Raw genomic sequence first — 16682 nt, 5'->3', positions numbered from 1 at the left:
GGTTTGAGCAAGCTTTGGGAACTGATGATGGACAGGGAAGCCTGGTGTGCTGCAGTCCATGGGGTTGCAAAGAGTCAGACACGACTGAGCAACTGAACTGAATGACCATTATCATTTCTACATCAATATAAATAACGTATATCATTTAAACATTAATATGTGAATATTCATTTTTAAATAAATGCTGAAAGCCTTTCTAAGACATAACACAGTAGAAATCTAATTGCTTTAAATGATGAAATTTTACTGGACAACTTAAGTATATAAAGGTACACTGTGCTGCAAGAAGAAAATGTAACAATATTTAGTGATGACTGTGAAAGCCAAATTTAGATACAAACTTAAGAGCTTTCAAATTATTAAATAGGGAAAACAGATTTATAGTAAATATGAATGTCAAGATTGCTTTAATTAGATAAATTTAGGAAGAAAATATTCTTTCTGAGCAAATATTTATAAAATATATGAAGCAGTTTAGCAGAAATTGGGCTAAATCATAATTCTAACCTTTGTAGAGGCCATTCAGTATACTAGTATATCACTAAGCAGAACTTTTAAGAACTGACAATTTCTAATTAGTGATGTAGGCTACCTAGATATAGCCTTTCAAGAAAAAGCCTTTTTTGGGAATTCTTCACATCATGATGAGAATTAAAAGCAGAATGTCAATTTTGCCATTTCAAAATATCACAAGTTCCAAAATCTAGCAAAATATCCATAAAAACATGCTATAGCAAGAAAAGTGAGGACTCAAAAACATAGTTTCTTCTCAATAATCAAATTTCCAAACAGCTTTATAAATTCCTTTAAGATGAAAATTTCTTATAGTTTTGAGTCTAGAGACCTAAGTTTGTTGAAAATGACTGCTCATAGATAGTGTATATCTATTTAAATATTAAAAAATATGCAGTTATTATCAGGAGAAAACTAACAGCTGACATGTTAGAATAATAATCAGTCCTAGCATTATGATGTCAAACATTCAATATCTGATCACTAATTTAAAAAAATTATTGCTTAGAATTTTATATTTATTCTTGTATCCCAGAAGTTCATTCCTGGTGATATTACACTTTGACTGAGATGAACATTGATTAAACATCTGGCCATTTGACTTCTCTGAAAATGCAGGTTTTTATGTATTTCAAAAATTAGGACATAATAACAAGAAAGAGTTACGGTATTTATAAAAAACAACGAGTGTGTGGAGGGAGGGAGGGTAAGAAAGAGAGGAGAGAGAGGTGAGGGAGAGGAAAAGAAAGGAATAGTTACAACACATCATATGTACTCAAATGTTAGAACTAAAGTACATCAAAATTGTTTCATGCTACTCTGCAGCATTCTCTTAAATAGAAAAGCTAAGATATTCCTAAGTGCATAGCTAAACATTTAAGTCCCATTCAATCTAAACGAATTCCAAAGAAAAATGGGATTGCCTTTAATAATACTAACCAAATATTTTCATGACTGAATTCTGATAACCATAAAAGTTAGGGTATTTTGTCTAGAAATTTTTTCTTATGCTAATAATCATAGAGTGTTTACTATGTAAGTATTCCATCTTCATACATATTCAATCCTAATAGTAACTGTTAAGCACATTTTATCATTTTATTGTATAATATATCAAGGAATTAAATGTACGAAGCATTCACATATTTTGAAAACAGAATGACAGGACTCTTGAAGATGATTTTCATTGTGTGGGAGCCACACTTTTTTTCCACTAGAAAATAACTTTCAATTATAATGGAAGCAAATGGTAAAGCATTTGCTTTAAAGAAAATTTTCAATGCTCTAGTGCATTAGGTATTATTTGTGAAAATAACACGCTCAGCAGTTCATAGAAATAACTGAATAATATTAGTTAACCAACTTAAAGCTCTCTAGCTTAAACAGTACTCAAACCTTGGTTCAGAAGACAGTTCTATTTCCTTTTATGATTCCTTATTTAACTCCAAGTCTTACTTTCCATCTCTATTTTTCAGCTAAAGGTCTCCAGTTACTTGAAATGCTTAAACCTTTCTACTTAGCAGGAGAAAGTGGGGAAGAGAGAAGGGGACTGAAACAGAAGAGTTTTTCCAGAAATATTTTCTATTTGTTGGATTACTAAAGGTGATCATATTAAGAAAGAACTGTGGTAAAGTTAGGACATACTAAGAAAAATTATTTTTTTTTTTTACTATAGGATTTGCTAAGATAATTTTTTCTTTATTTTTTGTTATTTTAATTTTCACAACGTGTGTTGGTTTCTGTCATGCAGAACAATGTGAATGAGCCATAACTACACATATACACCCTCCTTCGTAAGCCTCCCTCCCTTACCCCCACCCCAACCTTTAGGTCATCACAGAGCACCAGACTGGGCTCCCAATATTATACAGCAATTTCTCCCCAACTATCCCCTTTACACACGACAGTGTGTATGTGTTGATGCTACTAACATACCAATCGTGTACATAAATAGTAAACATTATTTTCTAAATTTATTTGACCAAGACATCTATTTCCTGGGAGTGTTTCACAGTCCTAGAGTTCCATAAAAAAGCACCGAGGAAGTAGGAATACCAACTAGGTTGAATGTTCCACCTAGAACAAATTCTTTATGAAGGAACAAGAAAGAACAAACTATACCTAACATGAAATGTAATCCTGAGAAAGATATAATAATCTCAATAAATGTTTTAATTAAAAAATGAGGGGAAACAATTTTTATCCAGGAGTCCAAGGTAACTCCCCAAAAGCACAAAGCCTTAATTAACAAAACCTTTAAAGAACAAAAAAATATAATTAGTAACACTGAAATCAGTTGGACCAGTTAAGGGGAAAAGTCAGTTTTTACATTCAAATCAAAAGGCTCATGATTCCACTAGCAAGAAGTTATTATTCCGTGGAAAAGGAGTGACTTAATTTATGTATTTGAGAGAGTCTAGACAAAGCGAGGTCCATTTCCTGGTTCCTCCTTTCAGGATCTGCTTTCCTAGATAGGATGCTTTCTGTTCTGCTTTCCCGTACATGCTGCAAGGAAGGTCTACAGTTGTCGAGAACTGCCCAGGCTATTTGCAGAAGTCTGTCTAATTTCAGGGTGGAGTGTTACCAAGCCATTTAGGATGCATATCTAAAGCTAACTTCTTTAGCTGACTAATTAGTAAGAGAAAGTTGTTATGTCTCCTGTGTCTTATGTATCAACTCAGTTCTTGTTTTCTAAGGCACATGTATTTGTTTTCTTGGGAGAAAATCAAAGTTGGATCTGTTGTCTGTTATAAAATTTCTAAAAGGTTAGCTTACAAAAGCATTTCCAGCATGTCGAAAACTGGGGAAGTTATGGCTAAAACCCGAAGAGGACGGGAATTAAGAGTCATACAGATAGCAAAAAATTCTAAAAATACATATTGTTTAGTTCCTAAACCTATGGTGCCATTCTTTTTAATCCATTATTAACAGTTTCTTCCACCAGAGTAAGTTAGTATTTAGAGCCATTTAAATGTCAGAAAATCCACTCAAAGCTTCATAAACCTGATTACAGTTGAGCACATTACTTTAAAATGGTTTATTAACTGTTTCTAAGATATGTGCTTTATATTAATGCATATAGTCAGATTTGTTCATTCAATAACTCTTTATTGATCATGGGATAAACCTGTGGTTATAAAGAAAAAAAATAGTTTTATTTTTGTATTTGTCTTCCTGCTCACAAATATTAAATCACTTTTTATATTCTAGTATAATAAACGTTCTTGCATATTCAAAGCTCCCCAGTAAAGTCAGAAGTACTCACAGGAGATGACATGGATACTGTGTGCTAATAGTAGGGTAGTCTTAGCCAGCTGAAACAAGTGATGACAGACATTAAAATGCCAATTTTTTGCTATTTACCTAGATAATGTACAAACTAAGTCTCCTAGGCAGAAGGTAATAGATATTTTTATCCAAGACAGATTTTATACTTCCCCTCCTACATGTCCCTCACCACAATTCTTTTCCTCAGCCATGGCCATGGCCAGATTCTTCTCTGAACCTGTACAGACTGGCATGTTCAAGAAGCAGTCCAGCTAACTACCCTGATTAAATCACCACAGAGGTTTGGCCTCCTAGACCCTTTCTCAACAGAGGTTTTCAGAAATACATACTGGCCTTTAAACAAGCTTAATCTTCTCTGGCCCTCAGAAGAGTAGAGAGAATATTATGTCAGAAACCCTCAGAGATCTCAAATAGAAACCAGATCAAGTTTTCTTTTTACTCTGAGCTAAGAACAATTATTTCTCAGTGTGTTAAATAAACCACAGGGTGAAGTAAAATTGGTGTCAGATACAGAAAATGGTCATTTTGATAAGTATCAAATGCAAGAGAAAAGACAAAATTTTACATCTAGCATGAAAGAGTCTTTTAAGTATAATGTATTGAATGCAATGAAAGGGATTAAAATACTACATGCATAAGCATGCCTGTAGTCCTAACATATATTGTGGGTTAAGCATTGCTATGAATAACTGCCAACAGCCAGATATTTATCAGTATCCCTTGTGCCAGATTTCAGCAATAAATGTAGTTTAAACAAAAAAATTTCCCTCTGCAAATCCAAAGATTTAAGTAGTTCCAAGACGGAAGAGATTTTCATCTTTTGTTAATTATTAAAAATGCCCAGTACCTGGCACAAAGGTACATTAAATAGTTGAATAACTATCTGATTTAAAAAAAAATAAAAATAAAACTTCAGAAATGGAGATGAGGAATGATAAATAAGAGTTACAAAAAGCTTACTGTGTGCTCGGGATTACTCTAGCAATCGTATTAAAACCCTTCTCAATCCTTAAAACAATGTGATATGATATTCAAAACCAAGTCTGTCCACACTCATGCTAAGTACAACTATAACTTTTAATACTCCATGATCTCATGCAGTATTCCATGTTATCAAAGCACACATACACATTTTGTCACAAGGTGACCTTTTCCACATAACACAACCATAAAATCTGCAACATAAGTATACAAAATATGCTCTCAACAATCTAGTGTTATCAGCATAAATCAAAAACAAATGAAAATAATCTCTGTGGCATTTTGTCTTTTGTGGGTAAGACTGACAACCACCAAAACCAAAAATTAATTTATAGCCAAATTAATCCAGGCTAATTCTTATTCAACTTATATAACAAATCAAGTGGTTTTCATAAGAGAATCTATCAAATAAGTGTTTCTATTATTTTATGTTAGTTTATATTTGAGTTAACATTTATGTCTTCCTCTCCAAAATACTTAAAATACTAAGCCATTTTACTTTTTACCAATGAAGTCTCAACAAGAAGAAAATGTGCAAAATACTTAAAAGTATGAGATTATGAAAAAAATTTAAATTTATGGAGAAATATCATACCTACCAAAGGATTTATAAATAATAATAAAATGAATACCCCCTGCATCTACCACACAAGTTAAGAACACTATCAGTAGGGTGATCATTTAATTTGCAACCTAACTGGAACACCTGAAAAAGAAAGGTAATGCTATTAAAATGTACATCAGTACCATAATCATGAACTGGAACTACCTTGGGCAAACCAGAATCTACAGTTACCTTACTTGGCTGTGGCTTGAGAAGTTCCTTGATTATCCCTTGAAGTTCATATCCCTTCTTTTTCTTCACAAGAGGTAACCATGAAACTAAATGTTACTTTATCCATTTTATTGTTAATCAGTATTTTTTGTTTGTTTCTTTGCTATTAAGAACATTCTTAAAGATGTCTCCTAAATAGATGTCTCCTGGCCCAGAAGTTAAAGAGTTTCCCTATGGTCTTTAACTAGGAATGGATCTTCTAAGTTATAGGGTAAATGTGTGTTCAACTTTATTAATATAATAGTAGGTGAGCTAACCAATCACCCATATTTTCCTATAGTTTAAGTTTCTTCCTTTTATTTATACAACTTACCTCTATAATCTGTTTTGACTTTGTTTTGATTTATTATATGTTGTGACAATCTAATTTTTTTCCCCTCAAATAGCTAATTTTCACAATTCTATATAGTGAATATCAATCCTTTCCCAGTTGGTTTGGCATGCTTCTCCCCAAATCGAGTTCTTACACAAGCAAAAATCTATGTCAGCCCTACTTACTGTGTTCTTTCAGGCTGATAGTGTTGACATTATCTTCTATTCTATGATGACATGATCCATCAACCCAGCACAAGAGAACACACCTATTTGGTGACCAGAAAGCTTATGCTCTTGGATTTATTCTTTGAATCTCTCCTGGTCACAGGTTGCTACAGATAAGCATCTTTTTAATTTGTTACATCATTTTCTTTTAAAGTATTAAATGCTTAAAGGGACTTGTGAAGCACAACTTATTCTGGGGTTCCATGAGACAGTTAGAAAATCACACTTTCTCCAGAGAAATGCAATATACTTCTCCCTATTTGAACTCTTGCTATAGGGATATTTGCTATAATGACTTGCATAAGCCTGTTTTTTAACCTAAAATTTGCAATTGACTTGAAATCTACTCTACTGAATGTGCACACCTGCATAGTGAAAACTATTCTGCAGGGGTCCATAGGATCAAGAGTGATATAACCACACCTAAACTGTTCTCTGCTGGTTCAAATTCTTTACATGCACTGTTCATTATCTCTATTTTCTTCCCATATTTTTCTTGAGAATTTAACCCTTCAGAGGTCTCAGAGTTTGCTTTTACCATAGACCTGGAAGCACAGCAACCCTGGCCAGTTTAGATAATATCTTTAATATACGATTTTGTGATTTATGTTACAGTATGAGCATCCTGCAGTACAGGAGATCATAATACAGATCTGATACTGAATAGTACCTCTGAGTCTTTCACACAACTAACAGATTCATAAAATGTTAAATAATTAGATAATATTTTTAATGCTTTATGTTACACAGAAATCCTTGGTGGATAGTCAACTGAGTGCTAGTGAGACCTGGGAAAACTGGTTGGAATTTGCACAGGCTATAAACATATTATTATTTTCTTATTTAAAACTACAGAATTCACAGACTAGATGCAACATGAAATTTGCTGTTCCGTAAGCTTTTAATAATGAATTTGACTAGTCAAGAGTCCTAAAATTGTCATTTGATAAAGTGATTTGATAAATCACATTCCAGCCTTGTCTCTGATGATATCCAGATAATCTTGGAAGTTCTGGGTTTTCCCAAACTCCTATTTATAATCTCTGGCTTACTAATGGAATGCTAAATCTCACCTAGTCTTCATGGCTTTCCTTATTCTTGAAAAGCCTATGACGACTTCTTCCTAGTCCTGACAACCATACATGGTAAATGCTATTAACAGGGACTGCTGTTAACATAATAACCAAGGATACAAGCAAAATTATTTTATTTTAAATACTGGGAAAATATTTGTAGTTCACAAACTTGAGGCAAATGAAGTATTACATAACCTCCAGATCTCGAGACTAGTAAGTACTTACACATTCCTACAGAAACACATCATACTGTGGCACACATTAAGAGGCCTTTTGAAAGGGTCATTTAAGTTAATACAATAACTCCCCCACCAAAAGCAAACTAACAAAATGTTTGACCATTTTATCTATTACACCAAAGTAAAAATTCTCCAAGTGGATGGGGAAAATCAATATGACTAGATCCTGTCCTCTACCACCTTATCCTTTTCTTCTGAAAATAGCCTATGTGAATACACAATAGAAAGACAATATAGAAATGAACATCTAATACTGTACCTGACACACAGTACACACTCAATATATTTTCGCCTACTGAGTGAATTAACTACTTGGCATGTTAAGACTTTTCTTTTAAGTAACAGAAAGTTTATATTTTATCCATAGAGAAAAAAATTAACTCAAGAAAAAGCAAACAAAACCTTCTTACCCACAGTCTGGAGCTGGACACCACCTACAATCAGGATCTGCAACAAGCCACCGTCTAAGCATAAATTCTTCATATTTTTCCATCAAGACATCATCACTTAATATCAAGCGGATATCATGGGGATTAAACCGTTCAGTACATTCTGGGCAACTGATATTAACTCTACTTTCAGAAATTTCTATCCTCAGATATTGTCGTAAGCAATCCACACAAGATCTATGATGACAAGTCATTATTTCAGGAAATCTGTCTTTAGAATGCCGCAAAAGGCACAAGGGGCACTCTATAAAGTCTCCAACTTGTTTGCTGATGGAAGCTAGACCATTGTCAGAGGAGGTATTTGTAGAGAAAATGGAGTTCTTATCAGTACACATTTCAGAATGTATACTCTCAATACTTGCAATTCCATCCACCCCGCCATTCAGCTCCCTTGATTTACGTTTGTTATCCTTTTTCCTCCGAAACAGAGAGCCTATTGAAATTCTTCTTTTTTTGGGAGCCTTTTTGACTGAAGGCAAGCTCACAGATGAAGCAGAAGACTGAAGATCTCGATCTGAACCCATCTGCCGATGTAAACTCATGTCTAAAATGCTCATGAGAATTGAGTCAGGGTCTGTGTTTACACACAGCCCTTCATTATATTTAAAGATAAAATCTATTTCTTGTTCTTGCATTCAGATTAAGTCATGATGTTAGAAAATCCTACTTGGTTCCTTCAGAGAATTCTTGAAAGAGTCCAATCTATAGAAGACTTATCACAGATGTTCTGAAAAACAGAAGAAAACAAAACACCAAGATTATTTAATTGTATTCACCATGTGCATGTCTTTTTAATAAACTTGCAAACTCTCTATGAAACATCAAACAAGTATGTACTTTAATCACTGGTTTTTGGTTTTGATTTCTTAAAATAAGGCCAGTTTATGGTAGAGCGAGTGGTAAAGAATCTGCCTGCCAATGCAGGAGATGTAATGATACACGAGTTCAATCCCTGGGTCAAGAAGATCCCCTCGAGGAGGGCATGGCAACCCACGCCAGTATTTTTGCCTAGAGAATCCCATGGACAGAGCTGGGTAGGCTACAGTCTATAGGGTCGCAAACAGTCAGACTTAGCACATAGCACGTTAGCAGTGAACAGTCTACAAGAGATTTAAAACCAATGCTGATATAACAAAGATATTAATCTTAAGAATCTAGATTTGGGCCAAAGATCTAAACAGACATTTCTCCAAAGAAGACATACAGATGGCTAACAAACACATGAAAAGATGCTCAACATCACTCATTATCAGAGAAATGCAAATCAAAACCTCAATGAGGTACCATCTCATGCCAGTCAGAATGGCTGCTATCCAAAAGTCTACAAGCAATAAATGCTGGAGAGGGTGCGGAGAAAAGGGAACCCAATTACACTGTTGGTGGGAATGCAAACTAGTATAGCCACTATGGAGAACAGTGTGGGAGATTCCTTAAAAAACTGGAAATATAACTGCCATATGACCCAGCAATCCCACTCCTGGGCATACACACCAAGGAAACCAGACCTGGAAGAGACACATGTACCCCAATGTTCATCGCAGCACTGTTTACAATAGCCAGGACATGGAAGCAACCTAGATGCCCATCAGCAGATGAATGCATAAGGAAGCTGTGGTACATATACACCATGGAATATTACTCAGCCATTAAAAAGAATTCATGTGAATCAGTTCTAATGAGATGGATGAAACTGGACCCCATTATACAGAGTGAAGTAAGCCAGAAAGATAAACACCAATACAGTATACTAACACATATATATGGAATTTAAAAAGATGGTAACGATAACCCTATATGCAAAATAGAAAAACAGACACAGATGTACAGAACAGACTTTTAGACTCTGTGGGAGAAGGCGAGGGTGGGATGTTCAGAGAGAACAGCACTGAAACAAGTATACTATCAAGGGTGAAACAGATCACCAGCCCAGGTTGGATGCATGAGACAAGTGCTCAGGGCTGGTGCACTGGGAAGATCCAGAGGGATGGGATGGAGAAGGAGGCGGGAGGGGGGATGGGGATGGGGAACACATGTAAATCCATGGCTGATTCATGTCAATGTATGGCAAAAACCACTACAATATTGTAAAGTAATTAGCCTACAACTAATAAAAATAAGTGGAAAAAAAACACATTCTTTTGAATTTTAAAGTATATAAATATTTCATTAAAAAAAAGAATCTAGATTTGAGTTGACCTTATTATTAAGATCTTGTATAAAACTTCTGGTTTTTATCATACTCAAACCTCAATGATTCCCACTGCCTTTAGGAGTTTTTTAAAAACTGACTATAAAATGTACATGCGAATACGAAGGGCTAAGAAGAGCTTATATAAGTTTGAAGAATAATGTGTATGTGGAGAGGGAACAGATTCTCTTACACTGGCAGAAATAATCACTCATTATAAAGTTACAGTAATTAGGAAGACAGTGTGGTACAACACAAAGATGGATATAAAGACCAATGAGGAACAAAACACAGTCCAGGAAAAAAGTCCCACTTATACACATGAATACCTGACTTACTGCCAAAGGTGACCCTGCTGAGCATTAAGAACGGCCTTGTCAAAAACAAAACAAAAACAACATAGTACTGTTTTACTGGTTACCATCTGAGGAAAGGAACTTAAGCTATAGGTTAACCCTCTGCATAAAAATCAATTCCAGATGGTTAATAGATCTAAATATGAGAAGTTAAATCATAACACTTCTAGCAGTCAGTAGAAGAGAATATTTCAATAAAAGATTTCTTAAATGAAACATACTAAAGTATCTGCCATAAAAGACTGTTAATTGGACTACAATAAAATCACAAGATAGTATTAAGGGAGTGGGAGAAGACATTTGCCACATAAAACTAATAAAGGACAGTAACTGGAATATAGAAAGAATACTTAGAAATCAAGACAAAGCAGAAAAATAGAAAAACATGTGAGGGACGCTCACAGGCTCTTCACAAAAGAATATGAAAAAGTGCTCAACGTCATTTGTTGTACATATCAAAGCCATACTGAAAGGATGGCTAAAATTCCAATAGACATTTCCAAATGTTAGCAAAGATGTGGACTGCTGATAGGAGTGTAAAATGGCATAACTACTTTGGAAAACTGTTCAACAGTATCTACCAAATTTGGACATATGGATACTCTATTAGTACAATATGTAATAGTATCTATTACATACTGATACTCCTAGATATGAATGCACAAGATAAATGAATGCATACATGTATCCAAACATTCATATAACAATATTTATGGCAACACTAGTTATAACAAGCCCAAACACTGGACACAACCCGTATTTCTATCAACTGTAGAATGGAGAAATAAACTGTGATATATTCATTCCACTCTAGTATACCAGAAAGCAATGAAAATGAATAACATATACCGCCACTCATAAAACAAACATGCATCTCTCCTAAGAGGACGTGCACGTGCTGTGCTTGGCTGCTGAGTTCTGCCGACCCTTTGCGACCCCCTGGGCTGTAGCCCGCCAGGCTCCTCTGTCCACGGGGCTTCTCCAGGCAAGAATACTGGAGAGGGTTGCCATGTCCTCCTCCAGGGGATCTTCCCCAACCAGGAATCAAACCGGGGTCTCCTGCATTGCAGGCAGATTATTTACCAGCTGAGCTACCAGGGAAGCCTGTGTGCTGTATAATTCCATTTAAATAAAGTTTAACAACAGGTAGAGTTAATCTCTAATATATGTCAGAAGTCAGGACTGTAGCTACCTTTTGAGAAATGGCACAGGTACAGTGGTTACAAAGGTATATTCACTTTGTGATAAATCACTGACCTACAGACTCATGGTTAATGCGTTTTTCTGGGTGATCTTTATATCAGAATTAAAGGTAAAAAAAAAAAAGCTCCCTAAGGTGACAGTCACACATATTCTTAAGAAAGTCACATTTACTTTTCTAACACAAAATCTAGAAAACCATTTCACCCAGGCAAACTTAACTCATGTCCAACAGTTTATACCTTCCCATCATCTGCTGCATATTCTCTTAATTCTGAGGGAAATACAGTGTAATGGTAGACTCAACTAAAATTTTCTATGTATTTTCTTCTTTACAGTTATTATTTTCTCTTACATCTCAAAATGCTGCCTGTACTCCAGGGTTCAATATATAGATCAAAGAATAGACTATCTTGGGGATCCTAAGAATTTATCACTTAAAACATTAAACCAGTGGTATTTAATGTATATCACCTGGAGAATTTTTCAAACACACTTTTAGAAATTTGATAACCACATAATTTATTATCCACGTAAGAACCTAGTAAGAGTGAATGAAGGTGCTATTAATATTTAAAATAGGATGTGTATGTGTTAGTCATTCAGTTGTGTCCTACTCTTTGGGACCTCACAGACTGTAGCTCGCCAGGCTCCTCTGTCCATGGAATTCTCCAGACAAGAATACTGGAGTGGGTTGCCATTCCCTTCTCCAGGGGATCTTCCTGATCAAACCCAGGTCTCCTGCATTGTGGGCAGATTCTTTACCATCTGAGCCACCAGGGAAGCCCTTAAAATAGAATAATGGGGACAAACCAGAACATATGGTGATCCCACTTAGGAAGCCTTTCCAAAACATTGTGCAAATAAACAAATATGCCTTAAAGGAAAATAAACAAACTTGAATACTAAAAAATTTAATATTTTTATATGGTAAAAGCACAACAAAATAGGAAGACATGATAAATCAGTAAAATATAACAATATTTTACATATAACAATGAACAAGTTTCCTTAGTATACAAATGGCTTTTACACATTAGTAAGAAAAAGATATACAACTCAGTGGTAAAATGAGCAAGGATATAGGAGGAAGAGTCTGGAGAAAAAGAAATACAAAAATTAGGAAGACTGGAAACAGTGTTCAACACACTAGAAATGAAAATTCAAACAGAAGATACCATCTCTGTACACACTAGGCTAATAAAGGTGGAAAGGGTGGGTGAGTGTGTACTGAAAGAAGCACCTCACATACTGCTGAGAGGAGAGCAGTCAGCACAACTCGGGAACCAGTTTAGCATTACCAACTAAACCCGAAATGGAACTGTTCTTTGACCAGCAATCCTACATGTAAAGTCTATCCTTCAGAAATTATAAGGACTCAAGTGTGCAAAGAAAGTGTGCAAGGAAACTCACTGCATCCTAGTTGACAGAAGGAAACAAAACAAGGCAAACAAGCCCCAAACAAAACTTGGAAATAAGTGTCCAACGGGGAACCCGCAAAAAGAAAAGAATCAACCACAATTTACAGGTAATGATAAGGAACAGATCTCTCTATATAACACTGAATGAGCAACAATAACTGCAAAACAGTAGTATATATAGTATGAAAGCATTTGTGGGGAAAAAATGCACCCACAGAGGTTTACAGGTACCCACAGAATTTCTGGAAAAATATTAAACCATTAATAATAGCTATGTTGGGGAGCATAATCTTTAGTATTCACTTTCTGCCTTCTGCATAACTTACAATTGTATCATGAGCATCTATTGCTTACAGGTTGGAAAAAAAAAAACCACCCTAATTGAACCCCAAAAACAACAACAAAAACATATTCCACCCTAGAATTAACCAATCAAATTGAGAATGTGGTCCACAACTTGTATATTTTGCAAATGTTCTCAGTAATTCAGTTGCACACTAAATTAGTGGTGAAGAACCACTAATACTAAAGAGTCTGCTAAACTCTTGCACTTAAAAACAGAATTTTGTATGCTTGGTCTCCAAAGCAAGGCTTCTTGTTTTTCATTACTTTAGGTACTAAAAATAAAAGTTCCATTAAAAAAAAAAAGGCAGGAAAAAACCTCATGAAGGAACACTTCCAAACCCATTCTACGAGGCCAGCATCACCCTGATACCAAAACCAAAGACATCACAAAAAAAGAAAAGTACAGGCCAATATCACTGTGAACACAGATACAAAAATCCTCAACAAAATTCTTGCCCACAGAACCCAACAACATATTAAAAGGATCATACACTATGACCAAGTGAGGTTTGTTCCAGGGATGCAAGGATTCTTCAACATATACAAATCAATCAATGTAATGCAACATATTAACAAATTGAAAGATAAAAATATGATAATCTCAACAGATGCAGAAAAAGTGTTCGACAAAATTCAGCACCCATTTCTGATAAAAACTCTCCAGAAAATGGTCACAGAAGGAACCTACCTCAACATAATAAATAAAGGCCATATATGACAAACACACAGCAAACATTTTCAACAGTGAAAAACTGAAAACATTTCCTTTAAGATCTGGAACAAGACAAATACCAGAGTAATAGTTGCAGGATTAGCTTTTTAAAAATAATTAATATAGTCAAGAGTTATTGATAGCTAACTTATTTATCAATAACTTTCAGTAAGTTATTGAAAAACTTTAACATTCAAAAAAACTAAGATCATGGCATCTTGTCCCATCACTTCATGGCAAATAGATGGGGAAACAATGGAAACAGTGACAGATTTTTTTTTACTTGGGCTCCAAAATCACTGCAGATGGTGACTGCAGCCATGAAATTAAAAGATGCTTGCTCCTTGGAAGAGAAGTTATGACAAACCTAGACAGCATATAAAAAGGACAGACATTATTTTACCGGCAAAGGTCTGTATAGTCAAAGCTATAGTTTTTCCAGCAGTCATGTGTGGATGTGAGAGTCAGACTATAAAGGAAACTGAGCACCAAAGAATTGATGCTTTTGAATTATGGTGCTAGAGAAGACCCTGGAAAGTCCCTTGGACAGCAAGGAGATCAAACCAGTCAATCCTAAAGGAAATCAACCCTGAATATTCATCGGAAGGACTGATGCTGAAGCTCCAATACTTTGGCCACTTGATGCGAAGAGCCAACTCACTGCAAAAGATCCTAATGCAGGGAAAGACTGAAGGCAAAATGGTTAGAGAGCATCACTGACTCAATCAACAAGCATTTGAGCAAACTCCAGGAAATAGTGGAGGACAGGGGAGCTAGGCGTGCTGCAGTACATGGGGTTGCAAAGAGTCGGACATGACTTGGCAACTGAACATGAGAAATAGGAATGGCCCACAACAGGTATTTCTACCATGTGTGCCAAAGCCTTGTCGACCGAAGATGCAGTATAAGTGCTGATAACTTTGTACTGACACACCAAAAATAATCTAATTTGGCAGAACACTATTTTTTATACTTCATAAAAATCATAGAAGTTGAGCATTCCAGGTGAAGTATCTAATCAATAATTACAATACTGTTTTAAGTGAAAATGTGTTGTAGATTTTAAATGCTCAGCTTATAAACACAGGATAGATATGAGCAATTAGAAAGCTCAAATCCATACAAAGAGCAGCTTATGTTTGAAAAGCTGTATATATCATTCAGGATCCTGGCCAAAACCCGAAGCATTTTCAAAGAGGTAACTGAAGTGCTCGTTTACAAAGGTGTGGGTAGGGTTAAAGGAACCAACAGTGGTGGCAAAGGACTCAGAAAGCCACTGCTACCCTGTGGAAAAAAGGGCAGGGAGGGAGTTGTCCAATGGTAGCTGGAAGAATAAACATCCAGCTTCTCTCTTCTGGAGAGCTCTAATGTCCACCAATGCCTCACTCTAATGCCCACCGATACCTCACACTGGCTCAACCCAATGAGAAAGCAACAAAGGAAGCCAGGGGAGGCAGTCCTGAGAGTAAGTGAGACTCCTATGGGGCACAGAACAAGGGAAGGATGAGGAATGGCTCTGCAGCAGCAAATAAAAACATTCAGTCTGGATATATAAAGAAGAGAATTTGGGAGTCAAGACCTGGCCAGACACTGTCAGTTATAAAAATCTTTGATAATGTCCATTCCTGAGTCTGAGCTCCACTTACTTCAAATAGACATGACAAGAAAGTGAGGCTGGCACAGCCTAAAACTTGGCACTATCCTCCATGTTAGCCGAAATGACATGTAAGACAAGTTTTATATCTAGTGCCTGACACAACTGGTAACTTACAGTATGTGCCTAAGACACACTGGATAAATAAATCATGATTGCATGACACACATACGTGGAAGTAAGGAACTGAGGATTTGTTCATATCTTTGCTATTGGCTTCTTACTGCTGTAAGATTCTTTTTAAGTGATACCACCTTACTACATTCAGCTTTTTAAACTGTAAAAAGAATCTGTACCCCACAAGTGCTACAGGATAGATAAGATCATGTTAAATACCTTGACATTATACAACTTCAAGGATTAGAGATTTAAAACATTCAACCAATAAACATCTCCCAACCACAAACATTTTAGCAGCATCTACTAATCATCCCGGGTTCAATCCCTGAGTTGGGAAGATCCCCTAGAGATGGAAATGGCAGCCCACTCCAGTACTCTTGCCTGGAAAATCCCATGGACGGAGGAGCCTGGGAGGCTGTAGTCGATGGGGTTGCAAAGAGTCGGACACGATTGAGTGACTTCACTTTCACTAATCATCCACATGCCTCAGTGATTTAAGACTCATGAAAGGATATTTTGCAGAAAGTAGGCTGGGCAAAAAAAACCCAAAAAGACAATAAAGAAATTATTTCCCAAGAGAAAAATCCCACTCAACTCTTGAGTATCTGTTTTTGCCTATTATTCAGCTAAAATTGGGTTTCTTCTATTACTTCTTACAAAAGTAAAAAAAATGGAGAAAACCCAGTAATTTTGTATTGATAAACACTACAAGTATCCACAGTTTCTGATTCTAATTTCTTTTACTGATGTCTGACACCCAGTTCA

At 35.7% G+C, this 16682-nt stretch overlaps 1 protein-coding gene across 2 annotated transcripts in view; it reads right to left on the bottom strand.

Annotated features, from left to right (window-relative positions):
• Positions 1–16682, bottom strand: part of RNF19A (ring finger protein 19A, RBR E3 ubiquitin protein ligase) — a 54844-nt gene that overhangs the window by 19042 nt on the left and 19120 nt on the right. For both annotated transcript variants that reach the window (XM_061123668.1, XM_061123669.1), the window contains exon 2: positions 7883–8648. In XM_061123668.1, coding sequence (XP_060979651.1) covers positions 7883–8556 — 674 coding nt within the window. In that variant the 5' untranslated portion in view covers positions 8557–8648. The remainder of the gene's footprint in view (positions 1–7882; positions 8649–16682) is intronic.

This window comes from Dama dama, chromosome 21, assembly GCF_033118175.1.
Source record: "Dama dama isolate Ldn47 chromosome 21, ASM3311817v1, whole genome shotgun sequence".
In the NCBI taxonomy this organism is placed as follows: domain Eukaryota; kingdom Metazoa; phylum Chordata; class Mammalia; order Artiodactyla; family Cervidae; genus Dama; species Dama dama.
The sequence above is the reverse complement of the archived record's forward strand: the minus strand, read 5'-3'. Positions and strand labels throughout refer to the sequence as shown.